The sequence below is a fragment of the Zophobas morio genome, unplaced genomic scaffold, assembly GCF_036711695.1.
Source record: "Zophobas morio isolate AGI-343-1 ecotype UQ-CSIRO unplaced genomic scaffold, CSIRO_AGI_Zmor_V1 ptg000014l, whole genome shotgun sequence".
NCBI lineage: Eukaryota > Metazoa > Arthropoda > Insecta > Coleoptera > Tenebrionidae > Zophobas > Zophobas morio.
The window spans coordinates 9,371,482-9,389,769 of record NW_026972119.1 but is presented as its reverse complement, the minus strand read 5'-3'; the positions used below and the strand labels follow the sequence as shown (position 1 = coordinate 9,389,769).

The 18,288-nt window shown below is 31.8% G+C and overlaps 1 protein-coding gene across 1 annotated transcript; it reads left to right on the top strand.

The window, feature by feature from the left end:
* Window positions 1–4,803: 4,803 nt before the first annotated feature.
* LOC135129269 (nardilysin-like) lies at window positions 4,804–15,171 on the top strand. Its single transcript, XM_064056430.1, has 17 exons — window positions 4,804–5,044; window positions 5,095–5,281; window positions 5,331–5,471; window positions 5,525–5,693; window positions 5,749–5,954; window positions 11,952–12,116; window positions 12,166–12,287; window positions 12,335–12,455; window positions 12,504–12,852; window positions 12,991–13,246; window positions 13,369–13,519; window positions 13,639–13,772; window positions 13,821–14,055; window positions 14,107–14,250; window positions 14,299–14,742; window positions 14,788–14,857; window positions 14,917–15,171. The coding sequence occupies exons 1-17, from the start codon at window positions 4,818–4,820 to the stop codon at window positions 15,063–15,065; spliced, it is 3,270 nt and encodes a 1,089-aa protein (XP_063912500.1). The 5' UTR covers window positions 4,804–4,817; the 3' UTR covers window positions 15,066–15,171.
* Window positions 15,172–18,288: the final 3,117 nt, after the last annotated feature.

Genomic DNA, 18,288 nt, shown 5'->3' with positions numbered 1-18,288 from the left:
AAATTTAAGTTATTTTTCTGACATGTTTAATAACTCTAGAAAGAAAAATGTTATAAGCAAAATTCATTATTCTATTTTCTACTATTAATTATATTAAGATATAATTGAAGACCATAAAATTGAATGGGTGCCAAAGTATGAAACTTGAGTAAAATCCATATTTTATAAATACATCTATGTTTTTAGTTATGAATTTATTTTTAAATAATGTGCATACAAAGAATAATATTCACTTTAACAGAAATATGACGAAAAACATTAATGTACAACCTACATTTTTAACAGAATAACAGAACACATTGTGATTTCAGAAAATTCAGTTAGATGTTGATAAAATTCTGCATGTTTTCTATTAGGCATAAATTTAATCATTTATAAGTTTTCTTTTTTTCGTCTCTTACTTTTCTGGTGCACTGCAATTATTGGCACTGCGAGGCTTTTACATTTCTTACATTTTTTTCGTGTTAGCGGAATCAGGCCTATTTTGTACTAATTCTAAAGGTTCTTTATTTCAACATCCGTTTTTGAAAAATAAATTTTGTCATTAGCTGAAGTCACAGCAACAATAATATTAAAAGTACGATAAAAATTAACATAAAATTTCAAAATAGGTCTCAATTATCATTATTTAAAATATGTTATGGGCATGTAGATATGCAATTTGAACTTCTTGTACATTCAAAACGAAGCTGCTCCGAAAATCTTTCAGTCATTAACTCAATATGTTTGATGCTGGTACTTATTAGACCCTTTCAAATTTACAGTTTTTAATTGTACAGTACCTTTAGTAAAAACTGTAACATCTACGATGTGGGTTTTAAAATTGTGAGGTTAAGTCATCGACATAAAAAATATAGGTATATTAAACCATAAACCGCAACGATTATAAATTGTAGGTACAGTCGTTTCCAAAAAATTTCGGACAAGATGAGCAAATCAGGTTGTCATAGATCAATGAAAAGCAATGGGAATGACTCTCATGTCAGTGTCATTTGCCCGAAATTTTTTGGAAACGACGGTATTGTTAGAAAACTATATTTTGTGGAAAGTAAAATAAAAAAGACAAATGTTTAGATCAATATTTTGTAAAAATGCACGAAATTTGCATTTTAAGGAAGGACAAACGTTTCCTCATTAATTTAAAATTCTGATATTTACCTGAGAGGTAAAATATAAAAACAAAAAATAAAAAAAAATGTTGAAACTATAGATAACATTTTTGTAAATATCTCAAGAAAACGAAAATTTATCAGAATGAATCACCGGTACGTGCATGGTTATGGGATACCTATAAGATATAAGAACCAGTTACCTCTAAATTTTGTTAAAAAAAAATAGAAGGGAAAATAGTAAAGTGTATGTAATAGTTACGTTAGAACCGATAACATAGCTTTTTTGTCACATCGAGTTTGACATTATTTAAATAACGATGAATTCTATAGAAAAATTAAGCTTGAGTTAAAAAAATCTGAAATGTCAACACTTAGAGCTAGACAGAAAAGTCATGAGCAAACCTGATTTCGTTATTAATTAAAAAACATGTCGATATCTGTTTAAATTTTTAAACCAAAAATTCGCTTTGATGAAAACATTTTTGTTATACTAAAAAACAGTTTTCACAAGTTAACAACAAGAATAAGGTTCGAAAAATCAAACCATCTCAATTGCACAAAAATCAACATTAAATTAAATACATATTTCTAATTTAAATTAAAACTCATATTTGGCAAATTTGCAATGTTGAAATTTTTCGTGTACATAAGGTGTAAAATTTAGACAACATTTAAAAAGTGTTGTCTATGTTTTCTTTTTACAATGAAGAACAATATCTAGTTGTTTTGTGTTACTTCAGCATTCGTTTTATTGATGTTGAAAGATAAAACAACCGCCGCTACACCACGCTGGCCACCAAAAACTCAAAACATTTGAGTTTGATGACAGATATTTGGCTACTATTCAAAATGAGATATACTTAATAAAAAAAAAACGAGAAAATAGCCAAGCTTAGTGAAAAACTTTTCGAATAAAGTTATGCTACCCGGAATACAATGCATACATACAAATTGATTTAACATAAACTAAAAATAAAAAAAAAATCTCGATGTTACTGAACAATATTTTATTTTCACAGAGGAAGCCTAGATCTTTCTCATACCTTAAAGTGTACCTACATAATTTATTATGAAATTTCTACAGTAAAAACGGATGCATTACGTTGTTAATATTTTAAGACCCATTTAATTAAAAATGCCGCTCGACTACATAGCATTTTGCGACGTATTGTTCAAGAATATTAAACTGCAATTATTGTGCTGAACTTTTATAGTCGTACTGTTCTCATTGGTGTGCGTGTATGGTTGTACTCGGTGTAGTTCTGCATTTTCAAATAATAATCACTCGACTTTTTCTTAATTTTTGAACTTTATGGAATGTACATAATTAATAAGCGTTTCTCGAAAGGACTGGTGTAATTTGGGTTAGCTTCGTCTTCGTTGCCGGTATCAACTCAAAAACCATACACACGTAAGTTTTGCCATACTTCCTGATGTCTTTATTAAATAAATAATGTTTTTGTTCTTTCGAAACTAAAGTAATTTAAATATCAAGTCTAGTTGTTCGAAATATTCCGAGCAAAAGTAAACAACAATACAGTTAATTTCAATTTTTTTTAAGGTTATAAAAAGTGTAGATCATATGTTCGAAGATTACGCCAATTTTCAAGCATTTTCTAAAGAATGCTGCTTACTTAGTCGATGAAGTTTATTGAAATCACTTTTTATTAGAAAGATTTGTCGAGACACTATTTAAATTTAACATAATAAATTACATCATTGATTGTCTCAATTGTTGGGTCAAATATACATCCAATTGAACTTCCGTTTGAACTGAAAACTAACGTCTGAAAATCGTCACCACTGTATCAAGCAATTCATTATTATTCAAACAGAACACTAAATTGACAATTTTACTGTAACTTTATTGTTCTTTTTATGCTTTGTTTTATTTCTTATTGTAAACTTGATTTGGTAACTCAGTAATTGGGCTATACCCAATAATTATTATTATGAACAAAAAATAATTAGGGGAAAATATTTTGTATATTCTTTTTAAAAGAGAAAGTAAAACAAAAATATAAGAATGTCGTATCATAGAAATCTTTGTTTAATTATAATTGAAATTCTTTATAAGAATTATAGAGAGAAAAATGAAACTAATAATAATAAATTAAATATCAGAAAACAATGATGGTATTTACAAATTTTTTACATTTTAATCCATTCTCGAAGTAAATGTCCGCAGAAGTGTGCGTGGGATTTCCTGCATTTTAACATGTAAGCTAAATAACCTATAATTTACTACACCGCATTTAATACCACAAAAATTATGTATTACATAACATCCCGTATTACATTAGACTACCTTAAAATTAGTTAAAGTCATTTTCCCAAAATGAAAATGATGTGAATAAATAATTATAGAAGTAGAGTCTATTTTTGTACAAAATAAGCAGTAACATGTGATGATGATTGGAAATTTCAAAATCTGTGTTACAATTTGAAGATTGCATATGAAGCAGTCAGACACAATGACCAGAATATAATGACATTCCTACTTTAAGTTAATTATTAAAACAAGTTTCAAAGTCCAACTGGCAGAGCTTTGTGATATTTAAATTTAGTTAATTAACGCGAAATGTAATTACTCTTATTACTGAAACTTAACTAACTACATATGTTTCTAATTTTTTGTTTATCTGACACAAATTATAGTTATTAATATGATCAGAGTATATACAGGGTAAGTCACTAGGCACGCACCCCTAATTATATTATTAGAAAAAGTCAGACTTTATAACCACAGTTTATTTTTTAAATTCCGTTGCCACGTTATTCCAATTTTCTTAAATGAGTGTAAATAATATTAGGTCTTAATGTACCAAGTGTTTATATTAATTTATTTCAATTATTACAATTTTCAAATATCCCTATTTCAGTTTTTACAAATATAACACCTGTATTTTATTACTACATCTTATTCAGCTATTTTGTTTTCTTTTGGTTAAATATTGTTTTATTTTTAAGTTAATAGTTGCTGCAATGTTTTACTTTTTTAAGAGACACACCGACATATTGAAAGGAAGAGAACAGAAAATATAGTAAAACGCAGCAATAAAATGACAGCTTCTATTTGAAAAAAACTGAAATATCGATACTTGAAAAATATACCTTTTTGTTTTTTTTTAATGAACGTCTTGTGTATTAAAAAAACGTAAATAAATGAGCTGAATAAGATTTCAATGAATCAGTGTCTTGTACTTAGTTTATAAACAAGAAAATGTATATTATTAAATTTATACCGGACATTAATAACTCCAATTTTCGTATGATATTAAATATTATGTCATCGCCGTCATTATCAATAAATTCGATCGTTGTAGATGGGATAAATAAAGGTAATGTAAACAAGCGTATTTTTATAAATCGGTAATGTTATAAATAATAACAAACGAGTGTTTGTTAACTTTATTAAAAATTAATACATATTATATTAAATGAAGTATGAATTTGCTTATAAAAAAAACTATTTTTTTTTAAGATATCTGACTTATTTTCCGGCAACATTTGAATGAAAAAACTCAGGTGAAAATGAATTTTAACTTGAATATTAAATTTATCTTTTAATGCAACAGTTTCTATATTTCCCAAATTTAGCACCATCTAGTATCTGATAGTGTTACTTGCCGCTTCAAAGCGAACTCTCCCACCTTTGAAAGTAAAAATGATCCTATCCTAACCTCTCACTTGTGACGTTTGATTATGACAATAGTCCGTTTTTTACAGAAAAGAGTAGAGTACGTTCAATTCACGAGAAAATTTTTCGTCATGAATAAAACCTCCGTTGAAAACAAAACTGGAAAAGAATCAGCACGACTAAAAGCGAAAAAGGCATCAAAGGAACGTTTAACGGAGTCTCACAAAAACAACGTGAAATTCGAAGTTTTATCTACACCCGTGAAAAGTGACAGTGATAAAAAGGAATACAAGTAACTATGAACCACAAGATAGATTGGTAAATTCATTGCTCACATTTTAGAGTAATACGTTTAGAAAATGGTTTAACTGCGTGCCTTATTTCTGATCCGAGACCAATAGAAGATGATGAAAATGATGAGGAGTTGACTTCAGATGAAAGCGATGAGGGTAGTGAAGAAGGATCGGACCCAGAAGACGGCGATGAAGATGATAACGATGATGAAGACTCTGTTCAGGAGCAGAAAATGGTGGATTTTGTAGTCAAAACGCTTTCGAAAATTAATGTACAAATTTCAGGCTGCAGCAAGTTTATGTATAGGTGTGGGTAGTTTTAGTGATCCTAAGAACATTCCTGGAATGGCGCATTTTCTTGAGCACATGGTTTTCATGGGCAGTGAAAAATTTCCCAAAGAGAATGATTTTGATGCTTTTATTTCAGTAATATGTTAATTGGAAAAAATCTCAATACCCAAACTAAACGACTTTTTTAGAAAAGAGGTGGATCAGATAATGCTTCTACTGATGCTGAGGTGACAACATTTTATTTTCAGTGTTTAGAGAGAGATCTTGCGACTGCGCTTGATAAGTTTGCACAGTTTTTTATCTCGCCATTGATGCTGAGAGGGTCTATTACCAGGGAACGTGAAGCTATTGATTCTGGTAAAGTTTAAGCCCTTTGTTGTGTTTTTTTTATTTTCAGTGTTGTAAATTGTAGAGTTTCAAATGGCACTACCATCAGATTCATACCGTAAAGAGCAATTACTTGCAAGTTTTGCTCAAAGTGACAGTCCTGTGAATTCCTTTGGTTGGGGAAACTTAGCTACTTTAAGAGATAATGTTTCTGAAGATGATTTGTATTCTGGAGTGCACACTTTCAGAAAACGGCATTATTCAGCTCATAGGATGACTTTGGCAATTCAGGTATTCTTTTATTATTTTATGTTATTTATTTTGTACTACAAGCTGAGGTAGTTAAAAAAACGATGTAGGTATGTATAAGTAAAATAGAAAAATATGAAATAACCTCAATAATAAATTTCACCATCAAATTGTGGAATAAAAAAAAATCAAATATTTGAAACTACATATTTTACAATTTTCTGTTCATAGTACAGGAAGCAAAAAATTGATTTAAGGTTATTTAAACCAAACCTATTTTTTTCGAAAAATGATAAAGTTCAGTACCAGTGTAAAAAAAATTATAAATCGCCCACCAGGTATTGGATGCATAAGCGAAATATCGGCTACATGAAACATATAAAAATATTGCACAAAAAAAAATGTAAATAATTGTACTGAAAATCAAAGTGAATTCATAAATCACAAGTACAGGGTTACATTATTTTAAGAAATTTAGGAAACGTCGACGGCATCAAATTGTTTGTGGGAATCATTGGACACATTTTGGTTAGCCTTTTACCACCTGTGCGACATTCTTAAAATATTTATAAAATCTGACAGCAATCAGTGAAGTAGTTTCAAAGATTATCTAATAAAAATCAATACAGGCAGACTATAGACGACCGGAAACGAAAGCCCGATCTTTTCGCACTCTACGAGTCATGAAACGTTGAGGAAACATGAAAGTAGACATTCTCTGGATAGACCCTACTACAATATTTCCTTAGCTTACGCTCGGGAAGTAAATCTTTGTATAGTATCTGTTGAAAATAACTATGCAACCAAAAATACTCGTGGTACAAACTCACATTTTGATATTTACTTCACATACGAGAGCAATGTAACTGACAAAATATGTTATATTTAAATATAACAACTGCTTCAAAATTCATCAAAATATGTACTCACGGGTCAAAAACCTGAAGTTAGAAAAGCGTTTAATTTTGACGAATATCGTGACGTAGACGTAATGGCCAATTAGATCAGAAATTTAAAAAATCACCCTACAGAATCGCGACGAATTCGTTCAAATCATTATTTAAATCAAGTAATTTAAATCGGGCCAACCTTGATCTCTAATAATTAATAACTTCAAGACTACTTAAAAAAGAAAAAAAATTCCAATTTTTTTAGACGTCCATCTAAAACTCAATATGTGGTTTGTTTTTGATTTACGTTTTATCGCAAAATGTTAGACTTATACCAGTATAAAAGGTTGTTGTACAATTTGGATTTTTTTGGAAAATCTGAATGCCCAGGGTAAAAAAATCAAGACGGATACATAAACCACAAGAATAGGAATATGTTATTTTATAAAATTTAAATGACGTTTACAAATAAAAATTGTTGGTGAGAATGATTAGTGACATTTTGGTTATCGTTTTACTATCCCATTTCGGGAAGTAAAAATTAGATTGAATTGCCGTCGCACCAAGAACAAGGCGGTTTTTCCAGTGGCGTGCTCGAAAGGGTTTTCCGGGTACTAGCCCTAAGACAAAAAAATAATTTATAAAATGTAAAATCAGCAGGTAGCAATAAAATTTAGGTACTTGAGTTTTTATGTTGTGAATATTTTTGTTTTTGTTCCATAATTATAAAAATAGTAAGGCGTTTTACTGCATATATGACATACATATTGAAATCTGATCCTCCTTCGTTGACCGACCGTTCCCGATGTAGTACGGAAAAGGTCATAAATGGCTCTTTCGTCGAGCTACTTTGCAAACAAATCTTTAGCATTGGTCCAATGCGGCATGCTCCCTCCTTTCATTTTACCTTCGTGGGGAGAACTAATAAATTACAGCTAGAAGAGTATATTATTTGCACATGTTACAATGATCAAATAAAAAATAGTTTTAAATTATAAACTAGGAGATGAAAAGATTCTTGGAAATTGTTTTCTCAGTTGCGTTTGTCAAAATGTTTGTATGAACAAAAATTGGTCATAGGTTTCTTCAACAGAACTTCCCTTGCCCCTGAAGAACAATAAAATATTTCTAGCTTCCTCGAAAAATTATTATAGATTTAATTTTGCGATTTTTTTTTTAACAGAACCCTTATAACATAAAATGGAGACATGTATGCAATGTTAAAGTAAATGTAAAGAAGCGTGCTACGCGTACTTCATAGACATTTTTGCAAGGACAACCTGAATTTGGATAGGTGTATAAGCAATTCTAAAAAATATTGATTCAGTATAAATTACAAGTATAGACTCATCATATTTTGCACATTTCAAATAGAATTTATTCGGCAAAATTTTAAAATAACGTCATCATTTTTTTAGGGGGACAAACAGATATATTTTGATTAAAAATTTGCATGCTTAGCATAACTTTAAAATGTCTGCAAGAGTTCAAAGCATTCGATTTTAAAAATTCAAAATTAATTTGCAAAATGTTACACAGTTTTGATTATTTTTTTTTTCCAAAAACAAAAATTCAGCACGGATTCATAAACTACAGGTGTAAGACTATGTTATTTCATACAATTTAAAACCCATTTGCTATGTACAAGATCTATATTTTTGTACTCTAGGGGCAGTGGTTGGAAGTAATTTAATTACAAGTAAATCATTACTGTAATTCAATACCTTTTCAGGTAATGAGTAATTATAACGATTCATTTTTTTTGAATAAGTCAGTCACCTTTACAATTACTTTTAACCCAAATACTCAAAAAAATTATTTTGTTTTTCTCTACGAATCGTTTACCTGACCTGCTGGGATTATTATACCTGGTTCGTCCCAGAAGATTAACCCAGTAGGGAGTTGAAATCTAAAACGAGTTTAGTACAAAATTTGTTAAAATACCAGGTAATCATAATATACTTGACATAGGCTCTTCATCATTTTTTTACACCGTTGAAATGAGCGTAAAAAACTCTATCCAGACTGCTTTTCCGTTTTTTAAATTTTGTTATCAAAAAAAAAACTACAACGCGTTAAAATTGTGATGAGTACAAGATTATCTGGTTTTCGCTATTTATGGATCAATTTTAAATTTTCAAAAAGGTACATTGGTAGAAATTGTATTAAAAAAACCATTGCGCTTTACAGAAATAAAATATCTCAATCAATAATTGAGTAAACAGGGGCAGAATATTTAATATTTGTGGTCAAACAAACTTTAGCTATTTTTCTGCTCCACTCAAATCTATAACAGGTAACCGATAGAACCCGTCCTTTTTAACCCCTCATGATCCGACAATAAAATTTTATGAGTGTCCACCCTCTAAGATTTTCTAAATTTAATCTGTAAGTCACAACGCCAAGTATTTTCCAAATCAGTAAGTCAAAATCTATATCCTGGAATTTTTTTCTAAATTTTTTAGCAGACTTTTTCAAAAGCTCTATATTTTGAAAATGTTATTATTTTTTCGACCAACTTCGAACATTACCAAAAAAGATTTTTCTGTAAATTAACGACCTCCAGAAGTTTTTCTTCACTCTCAGTTCTGCGAACAGTCCTTCCATTTTCCAGAATTGTTAAAAAAAAACATTAAAACATTTATAAATTATAAACAAAAACAAAATCAATAAAAAAAATCCATTAAAGCATAACCAACTAAACAGTAGAGAAGATGTTCAAAATTCCTGCCTTGTGCATATAGGTACTTAAGTAAACTTGTAATGTTTCCAATTTTTGATTATTTTTTGTAAAAATTTGTCATCAGTATTTGCTAAGATAAAACTGATTTTGGCAAATGACATACCCTCTAAGAAAAGAGAGGGTGGGTGGGCGGGGCTAGTACCTACTAAGATAAGGCTGATTTTGACAAATGACATACCCTCTAAAACAAGAAAGGGTGAGTGGGCGGCGCTAGTAGCTGCTAAAATAAGACCGATGATATATCTTCCAAGAAAAGAGAGGGTGGGTGGGCGGGGCTGGTACCTGCTAAGATAAGAGTGATTTTGGCAAATGAGATAAATAAATAAATAAACAAACTATGTTTTGGTAATCAGTACGTCGAGATCTATATCGTGGAATTTAAATTTTTTAACAAACTTTTTGAAAAGCTCTGTATTACAATACTTATCTTTTGAAAATTTCAGTCTTTTTTTGACCAACTTCGAACATTACCGAAAAAGATTTTTCTGTAAATTACCAACCTTCAGAAGTTTTTTCACTTTCAATTCTTCAAAAACTCCGTTCATTTTCCAGAATCGTCAAAAGAAATATGGCTATTTTAAATGTATTTTTTGTTAATTAACTTTTAAAGGGAATATTTAAATTTTTTTCCGGAAGCATTTAATATTTTTTCGAATAAATAAGTGCGTCGAAATTTATATCCTGGAATTTTTTGTGAATTTTTAGCAAACTTTTTCAAAAGTCCGATATTTCAATACTCTCATACTTAGCAAGTACTATCCCCGCCCACCCACCTTATATTTTCTTGCAAGGTATGTGATTTGCCAAAATCAGTCTTATCTTAGCAAGCATTAGCTCCGCCCACCCACCCTACATTTTCTTGCAAGGTATGTGTTTTGCCAAAATCAGTCTTATCTTAGCAATTAAAAACAGACTTTTAAGTTTACAGAATCTTGTAGTCCTCTTCTAAGTATTTAGGAACATCTTTTTATTAAAGATTATTATTAATTATTGGTGGACTAATATTTATGATACATTTGCACGTCGCCAATAAAATATTTTGAAATCTCCCACCAATGCAAATTTTTGTTTAAAAGTTATTGTAGTTGGCATCGAACTTTTATTTGTTGCTAGGGTGGAATGCAATTAGGCGCAAAAGGATCGACTCTTCAATTTTTGATAAAGTATATAACATGTTGCCCCACAACAATTCCATCTAGCGCCGCAGTGAAAAGGATGTTTAGTGTTGGCGCGGATGTTTTTAAGACAAAACGTCATGCCTTAGCTGACGAAAATTTTGAATATCAGTTATTATTGAATTGAAATTATAAATATTTGTTTTATTTTATTTACTGATGTGAATAGGTAACAAATGCGTTAGTAAAATAAATCATTCACTGCCTTTTTCATTTTAACACGTTTTTTCGTGACTCTATGGACCCATACAACAAATATCTAAAATTGTGTCTTCATTAAATTTTTCAAAGTGTCAAAAGTAAATTGTAATTGTAATGAATTACTATTATTACTGAATAATGAGTAATTGTAATGCATTACTTTTTAAATTCTCGATTACAATACTTCCTTAGCTTACGCTCGGGAAGTAAAAATAAAGAGAAATATTGTACAATAATTTGAAAATTCAATGGTTTAGAGACCCATTTAATGATTTATTGCTTAATACAAAATAACCTAATATTAAACCAATTAAAGTTTATTATGTTACTGAAGTAGATAAGCTTCTTGTCTAATTCGTTTTTTTTATGGAAAATTGTAGTTGTAAAGTGTAATAGGACAAAATTTACAGTCATATGCAAAATTTTAGAGTTAACTAAAACGTTTTTTTTTATAGAAAAGTTAACAGAAACTGCAAAATTAAGCAAGATGACTAAATACTTATGTTCATTATGTCAGACATATTTGTATAATTTATGTTTGGTGACTAGTTTCCGAATTTGTAAAAACTGATTTCCACATGCCAGTTTTCTTTTCTACAATTTTTATATTTTGTGTTCAAGGAATTCTGATTTTTCTAAATTTTGGTTTATATCTGTATAAATCCTAAAATGATCCGTTTGTGTTTATTTATTTATGAATGTCTCATTAATAGATTTACCGTATGCTTTACATTTTTATTTATTAAATTTGAATATGAAGTTCATTGAAAGTACGAAATCATAGATTCAGTTTTCAAATAGGGTGTATACATTGCTCTGGATTATCTTTTTACGAATACAAAACAAGTCAAAAATCAAAGTTGTAGACTCTGGGTAACATCATTGACCTTTTTTAAAACTTTACAAACATTTTAAGTTCTGCAGCCCACAACTTTGTTTTTTCTGCATTTAATAATAATAATAATAATTAAAGATAAATCGACGAGCGCGACGTATTGACACCCTATGTATTTTGCTTTCCCTATTGTAGGCTAGGCTTCCGATGAATGTTTTGGAGTCGTATGTGCTGGACTGTTTCAACAGTGTACCATCCAATGATCAGCCACCTGATGATTTTTCACAGTTTAAAAACGTTTTTGATACCCCGGAGTTCAAAAAACTATATTACATCCAACCTGTACACGATTTGATGCAGGTATTTACCACAAAAACATTTGTCACTAGATTTTATATTCTTTTACTAGCTGGAATTGACGTGGGCTTTACCCCCTCTTCTTGATAAATACAAAAGTAAACCGCAGGAATATGTCTCTTTCCTTCTTGGAGACGAAGGAAACGGAAGTTTATTGTCATACTTAAAGAAAAAGTATTTGATATTTTATTTATTTTCACCTATAAAAGCAAGTTTTGTAGGGTTTGGGTGTTAAGTATATCAGCTGGCAATGGCGAATCCGGAAGCGAATATAATAGTTTGTATGCACTTTTTTCAATAAACATGACTCTGACTAAAGAAGGCCTGGAACACTTATCAGAGGTCAGTGGATTTCCTTGCGTTATAATTCATAATTTTGCGAATGTCTAGGTTATTGAAAGTGTGTTCTCTTACATCAATATGGTAACAACTATTGGACCTCAAGAACGTCTATACGAAGAGATGAAAATAGTTGCTGATACATCTTTTAAGTTTGCCGCTGAAGAAACGGCAGTTGAAATTGTAGAAGAATTATCGGAAGCGATGCAAATTTATCCACCTGAAAACTACTTAACGGGGTCGGATCTATTTTTTGAGTATGATCCTGAAGCTATTAAAATGGTACTAAATTGCTTAATACCAGATAAAGTGAATATCATTGTTTTGTGTAATAACCTACCCCCTGGGCTAATTTTTGATAAAACTGAAAAGTGGTTTGGTACCAAATACACAGAACAAGGTTAGCAAACTAAGACTATGGATTTGGGTTGCAACAGCTTATTTTTAAGTACATATTATAATTTGTAGTGTGGTTGGGAGCGACGCTATTATACACTGTGGTTTGAAAAAATTACTGACTGGTGCGTGTTTGTTGTAGCTATTCCTGATCGGTGGTTGAAAACGTGGCGGAAAGCTGCACCTCGTAAAGAATTTGATTTGCCAAAACCTAATGTGTTTTTAACTGAAGATTTTACTATTCTTGAAGAAGACGAAAAACACCCAGAATACCCTGAAAAAGTATTGGGTACAGAAGTAGTGGAACTATGGCACAGAAAAGATCAAAAATTCAAATTGCCAATTGCGTACTACAATTTTTACTTCATAAATCCGAAGACTATCGAAACACCGAAATTGTAAGTGAAACCTCAAATTTTAATTTTACATTTTTTAGTGTATGCATATTCTTGACTTTTATTGATAAATAAATAAGTATACATTTACATAAAAAATTAGTACATAAATATTAATATTTTAGAGCAGCTTTAACGGACCTTTACATGAGCTTAATGCAGATTTCGCTAGCCGAAGAAGGTTATCCTGCACAAGTAGCTCACTTATCTTATTCGTTTAGAACTCACGATAAAGGAATTGTAATAGGAGTGTCAGGGTATAATCAAAAACTATATGTAAGTTTTAGTTATTTTTAAATTTTACTAGGATTTAACGACTGCATCATAATAAATAGTTAAAATAACTTGTATACATTATTTTATGAAAACTAAGAAAAGCAAACAAAATGTTTTAGGTGTTGATTGAATTAATTGCGAATCATTTATTAACTTTCAAAAAAAATTTAACCCAAGAAATGTTCAACGCAATGAAAGACAAACTGATTAAGTATTACTATAATCGCCTATTGAAACCCAGTGGTTTAGCAAAGTAAGTGGAAAAAATTTTGATTTCGTTTAGTATACGTTTTTTGTGCAGGGAACTTAGGTTGACTATCTTAATAGCCAATTATCAGTCTCTCATGGATAAGTTTATGGTCGCTTCGACGATCACGTTCGAGGACATACAAACCTTTGCGGACGAATTTGTAAAGACATTGTACATTAAAGCTCTGGTCCAAGGAAATGTCTCACGAAATTATGCGATTAATATAATAAGCAATCTGGTTGCGACACTACAATGTCAACCCATAAATCCTTTGGAATATCCAAATGTAAGTGTTTTACGTTTTGACTTCGCAACTTATTGTTTTATTTCTTTTAAGTTCCGGGTGAGCCAAATACCAAGAGGAGAATCTTTTTGTGCTATAGAATCATTTAACAAGAACGACTCTAATTCTGTCGTGACCAACTACTACCAGTGTGGGTCTTATCAGATTAAAGACAGCGTTATAATAGATCTTTTAATGGTAAAATCTTTATTGTAGTGTAGTATGAATGTTCTATTTTCTGGTTAGCTGATTTTAGAAGAGCCTCTTTTTGATACCCTGCGTACAAAAGAACAATTAGGATATGACGTTCAGTGTTCCACTAGAGATACTTTTGGTATTATAGGTTTTACAATAACTGTCCACGCACAAGCTACTAAAAACACTACCGCATTTGTTGAACAGCGTATGGAGACCTTTGTAGAACAAGCAGCAAATATTTTGACAAGCATGTCTAAGGAATCTTTTGAAGATATAAAAAAAGATTTTATAAAAACGAAGCGTTGTGTCGATGTACATCTAAAAGAAGAAGTCAACAGAAACTGGACTGAGATCACCGATGAAGAATACATATTTGACAGAATCAAGAAGGAAATCGAGGAGGTTCAAAAGATTACCCTCGAAGACGTACAACGGTGGTGGCAAGCACACACTGTTCCTGGTAATCTGAATTGTAGGAAATTAAGTGTTCAAGTATGTGAGTGGTTACGCAGAATTGTTGTGTTATTTTTTGTTTAGGTTGCAGGTTTCAAAACTTCAAATGATCCCGCCACAGAAGAGAATAAGGACACCGCACAAAATTCAAAAGGTAAAGGTGAAAGATCTTTAGCTGCGTAACACTAAATGGCTAAGTTTCATTCATTGCAGGATCGAAATTACAATTGAACTTTATACATTCTACTAGTAATAGAATGGAAAGTGAAAAAGAGGAACGGTGTTTTGTGGACGATCTTACTGAATTTAAAAAAACTTTATTTTTATATCCAGTCGCTAGTAAGTTTAATATCAAAGCCTGAAGATTGTCCGCCTTACCGTTTCAAGACTTCACCAAACATGTGTTGCCGGTTTTGTATTTAAAGTGTTCCCACTATGCTCTACAAACAGATTAAAATATTAATTTTTTATTGTTATTTATTTTTCAAGGGTGTATTAAGTACCATTTAAATTTTGTTCCACATCTATATTTATGTAACGGTGTTACTATTGTAATAACCCAAACCTCCCGCCTTTTATTTGTCATTGAACAAAATTTGAAAAAGCCCGCTAAAATTTAAAATTTGACCTTGGCTGTGATCGTCTACAAAAGTGGGACCCTACATTGTGTTTTGAAAACTGGCGGGAGGCGTTCGTTCATACAAATTGGCGCACTGCGGAGCGGGAAGAGTGACGGATTTAAAAAACTTATATTTGGAAAAAAAAAACTATGAAAAATAAATCCAATAAGAGCTCAAGGGACCTTGGCCAAGGGCCCCAGAAGAGCTTAAAGAATTTATTCCTCAGAGAAAAAAAAACCTTTATTTTCACTCGAACCTGAGAACATAGAATAAATATTAGCAACCTTACAAGTACAACAAAAAAAACAAAATAAAAGGTCGCGGAATTCTCAGAAAGTAAATGGATGGCAACGTCCCAGATATTACGGTAGTGTGGCCTCTACAAACAAAATGGGGGCGCGCAGCGAGCACAGGGCGAAGGCCCCACACCTCGTGAAGGTCCACATAGTCCTACCTCACCACTTCACGCGCGTGGTCTTACGCACCCACCTGACATAGGTTGACCTTCCTGTTTCCCGCGTACAAGGTAATTCGGTAAAACTCCGAGTCCGCTAGGGCCGGAAGTCTAGCAAGACCCGCAGACACTCGCACGGAGACGCCGACGCCACCGCGTCCACGCCACACGACCCCCGAGTTAACTAGCGTTATCAAAATGAGTATTTGGATTTCAGACAAGCAATAAGCGTAATTTTAATTGGCCACACTCCATCAACACTTATTTTAAATAACAAAGAAATTTAAATGAGATTAAATTATGCACGTGTGATCAACAATCTTATACAATAAAGAAAATAAAGCGAGAGATTATTCATGTTTTTATCAATAACTTTAAAGAATAAGAATTTTGAAAGAGATTAAATTATTCACATTTTGGCAATGATTTTATTAAATTAAGCTACATTTACGTCGTTGACTTTTATCAAAGAGAAAAGAAAAAGCTATGGATTTTATTGAAATGTTTATCTGACCTTAAACAAAGAAGTTACGACTGCATTAAATTGGTCTGGGCAAAGTTACGTTGTTGACCGAATTAAACAAACAAACCCCCCCCCCCTTCAACACATCCCCAAACAAAATACTCAAAAAAAAAACATACGAAATAAACAAACAACAGATAAAATACGACACATAAAATATGCAAAATAAATAACATATAGGTAATCGTAGGTGCACATTCGTTTTGAATTGTACCTTCCTTTCAATAACATTAATTTTCAAATTCATCGACAAAACTTTCGGTCAACAACAAATCCCCGATGACTAATACAAAAGCTCACAAAGGACGCCCTTGCAATTCCCCGGTCAACACCCCGTACCCCCACCCTAACACTTTCTCTTTCTATTTTTAACGGTTGAATATTTGAAAACTTACATGAAATTTTCCAGAATTAGAGTTTATAATAAACGAATAATAAATCGAGGAAAAGCCATTCAATTACCTTGGATATTATAACGTCGGTCAAATTAATGTGCCTAATTAATCGATGTTACTAACACAAAGAAATCCCCCCGTCCCCCAGACTCTAATATTATTAATTTTCTAATGCCGTTCTCAGCGTTAATTTTGTTAAAAATTCACTTGTTCAGATTATGTTTGAATTTACATTACTCACACGTGCAGAAATTATGCAACGCAAAATAATACCTCGAAAATTGCCATCCAACTTTCCGCATAACATTCGCTAAATAAAACTGCCCTAGCTAACGTAATTCCCTGAAAAGCCCTACTAAAACGGATTGAAATTATGTTGAAAAGATTAGTACGAAAATTTACGGCCACGGCGTCATCCGGAAGCGCCGCCATTTTTGTAGCATCCGTTCGCGTATGTGACACCCGCGAAGCTCACATGTGTGGTTCCCGCGTCTCACCTACTCCGTAACCATCGAGAAGCAACGCCGCTTCTTCCATCAGCACACACGGAATCACGTGGAAGACATACCTCTTGGATCTCCAAACCAAACACGTGTTCACCACCGAAATAGGCCTCTCTCTGTTCGAAATCGAGCAGAGAAATCTTACGTTCGCTGGTTCGTCAGGGGGATGGAACTCCGTTGAAAGGAATCACCGCTGAAAACGGAAACAAAACGCACAGACACTTGGAAAACGCAGAGAGCACCAACTTGACGTCTTACTCGAAAGAAAGACCAAGTCAATATGGCCGCGGCTTACCCTTCTCCAACACACCCTTCTGCGCACCTCCCTCTTAGTGGTTTTTGTTTCTTTCCATTTCTATCCCTTTTCTTACCAAAAGTTTGGCGCGCGGAAATTTGGTTCGAAACGGCTTACTACACTATTTTTGTTATTATATAATATAAGCTTCGTAGTTGTTTTATACAGCAAAGAATATTTGAAGTTTTATTAATACAGCAGCAAATCCCATTGAAATGGTACACATTAAAATATACAAAAAAGAAATGGATGCACAAACTGTAGGTACATCGTTTACACTTATTCCAACCTGTAATAAAAGGGTGTTAACATTTTTTTTTCACAATAAAAAATAAATCAGTGAGAGCTGAGCTTCTAATCTTCAGGACCTGCAAAAAATTTGGTAAGTTAATGTTTTCTAAAATTAAAGAAAGTAAAGTAAACCTTACTGAAATCAAAATTTTCGAAATTCATTCGTAAATACAAAGCGTAAAAACAGTGATGCTTTAATAAAATCACATTTCAAGAAATAAAATTTAACACTGATAATCCAAACTTGCCGCCTTTAAATTGACTTTGAAAAAATTTGAAAGACCCGCAAAAAATTTAAAATTTGGCCTTGACTGTGATCGTCTAACAAAGTGAGGACCTACGTTGTGTTTTTTTTTAAGTTCTTTCATACAAGTGAGCATACACTGCGTGCGATTAGAGAGCGCAAGAAATAATAGACAACATTTTTAGGAGGGGGCAAAAAAAATTGCGCGGACTTGCCATCTCGCATTCACTCCTCAAACCCAAAACCCCCTATCGTATATT

Coding starts and splice junctions, on each gene's coding strand:
- LOC135129269 (XM_064056430.1), top strand. CDS start 4,818: ATGACAATAGTCCGTTTTTTACAGAAAAGAGTAGAGTACGTTCAATTC. Junction 12,853..12,990: donor TACCAAATACACAGAACAAG/GTTAGCAAACTA, acceptor TGTTTGTTGTAG/CTATTCCTGATCGGTGGTTG. Junction 14,251..14,298: donor TTATAATAGATCTTTTAATG/GTAAAATCTTTA, acceptor TTTTCTGGTTAG/CTGATTTTAGAAGAGCCTCT.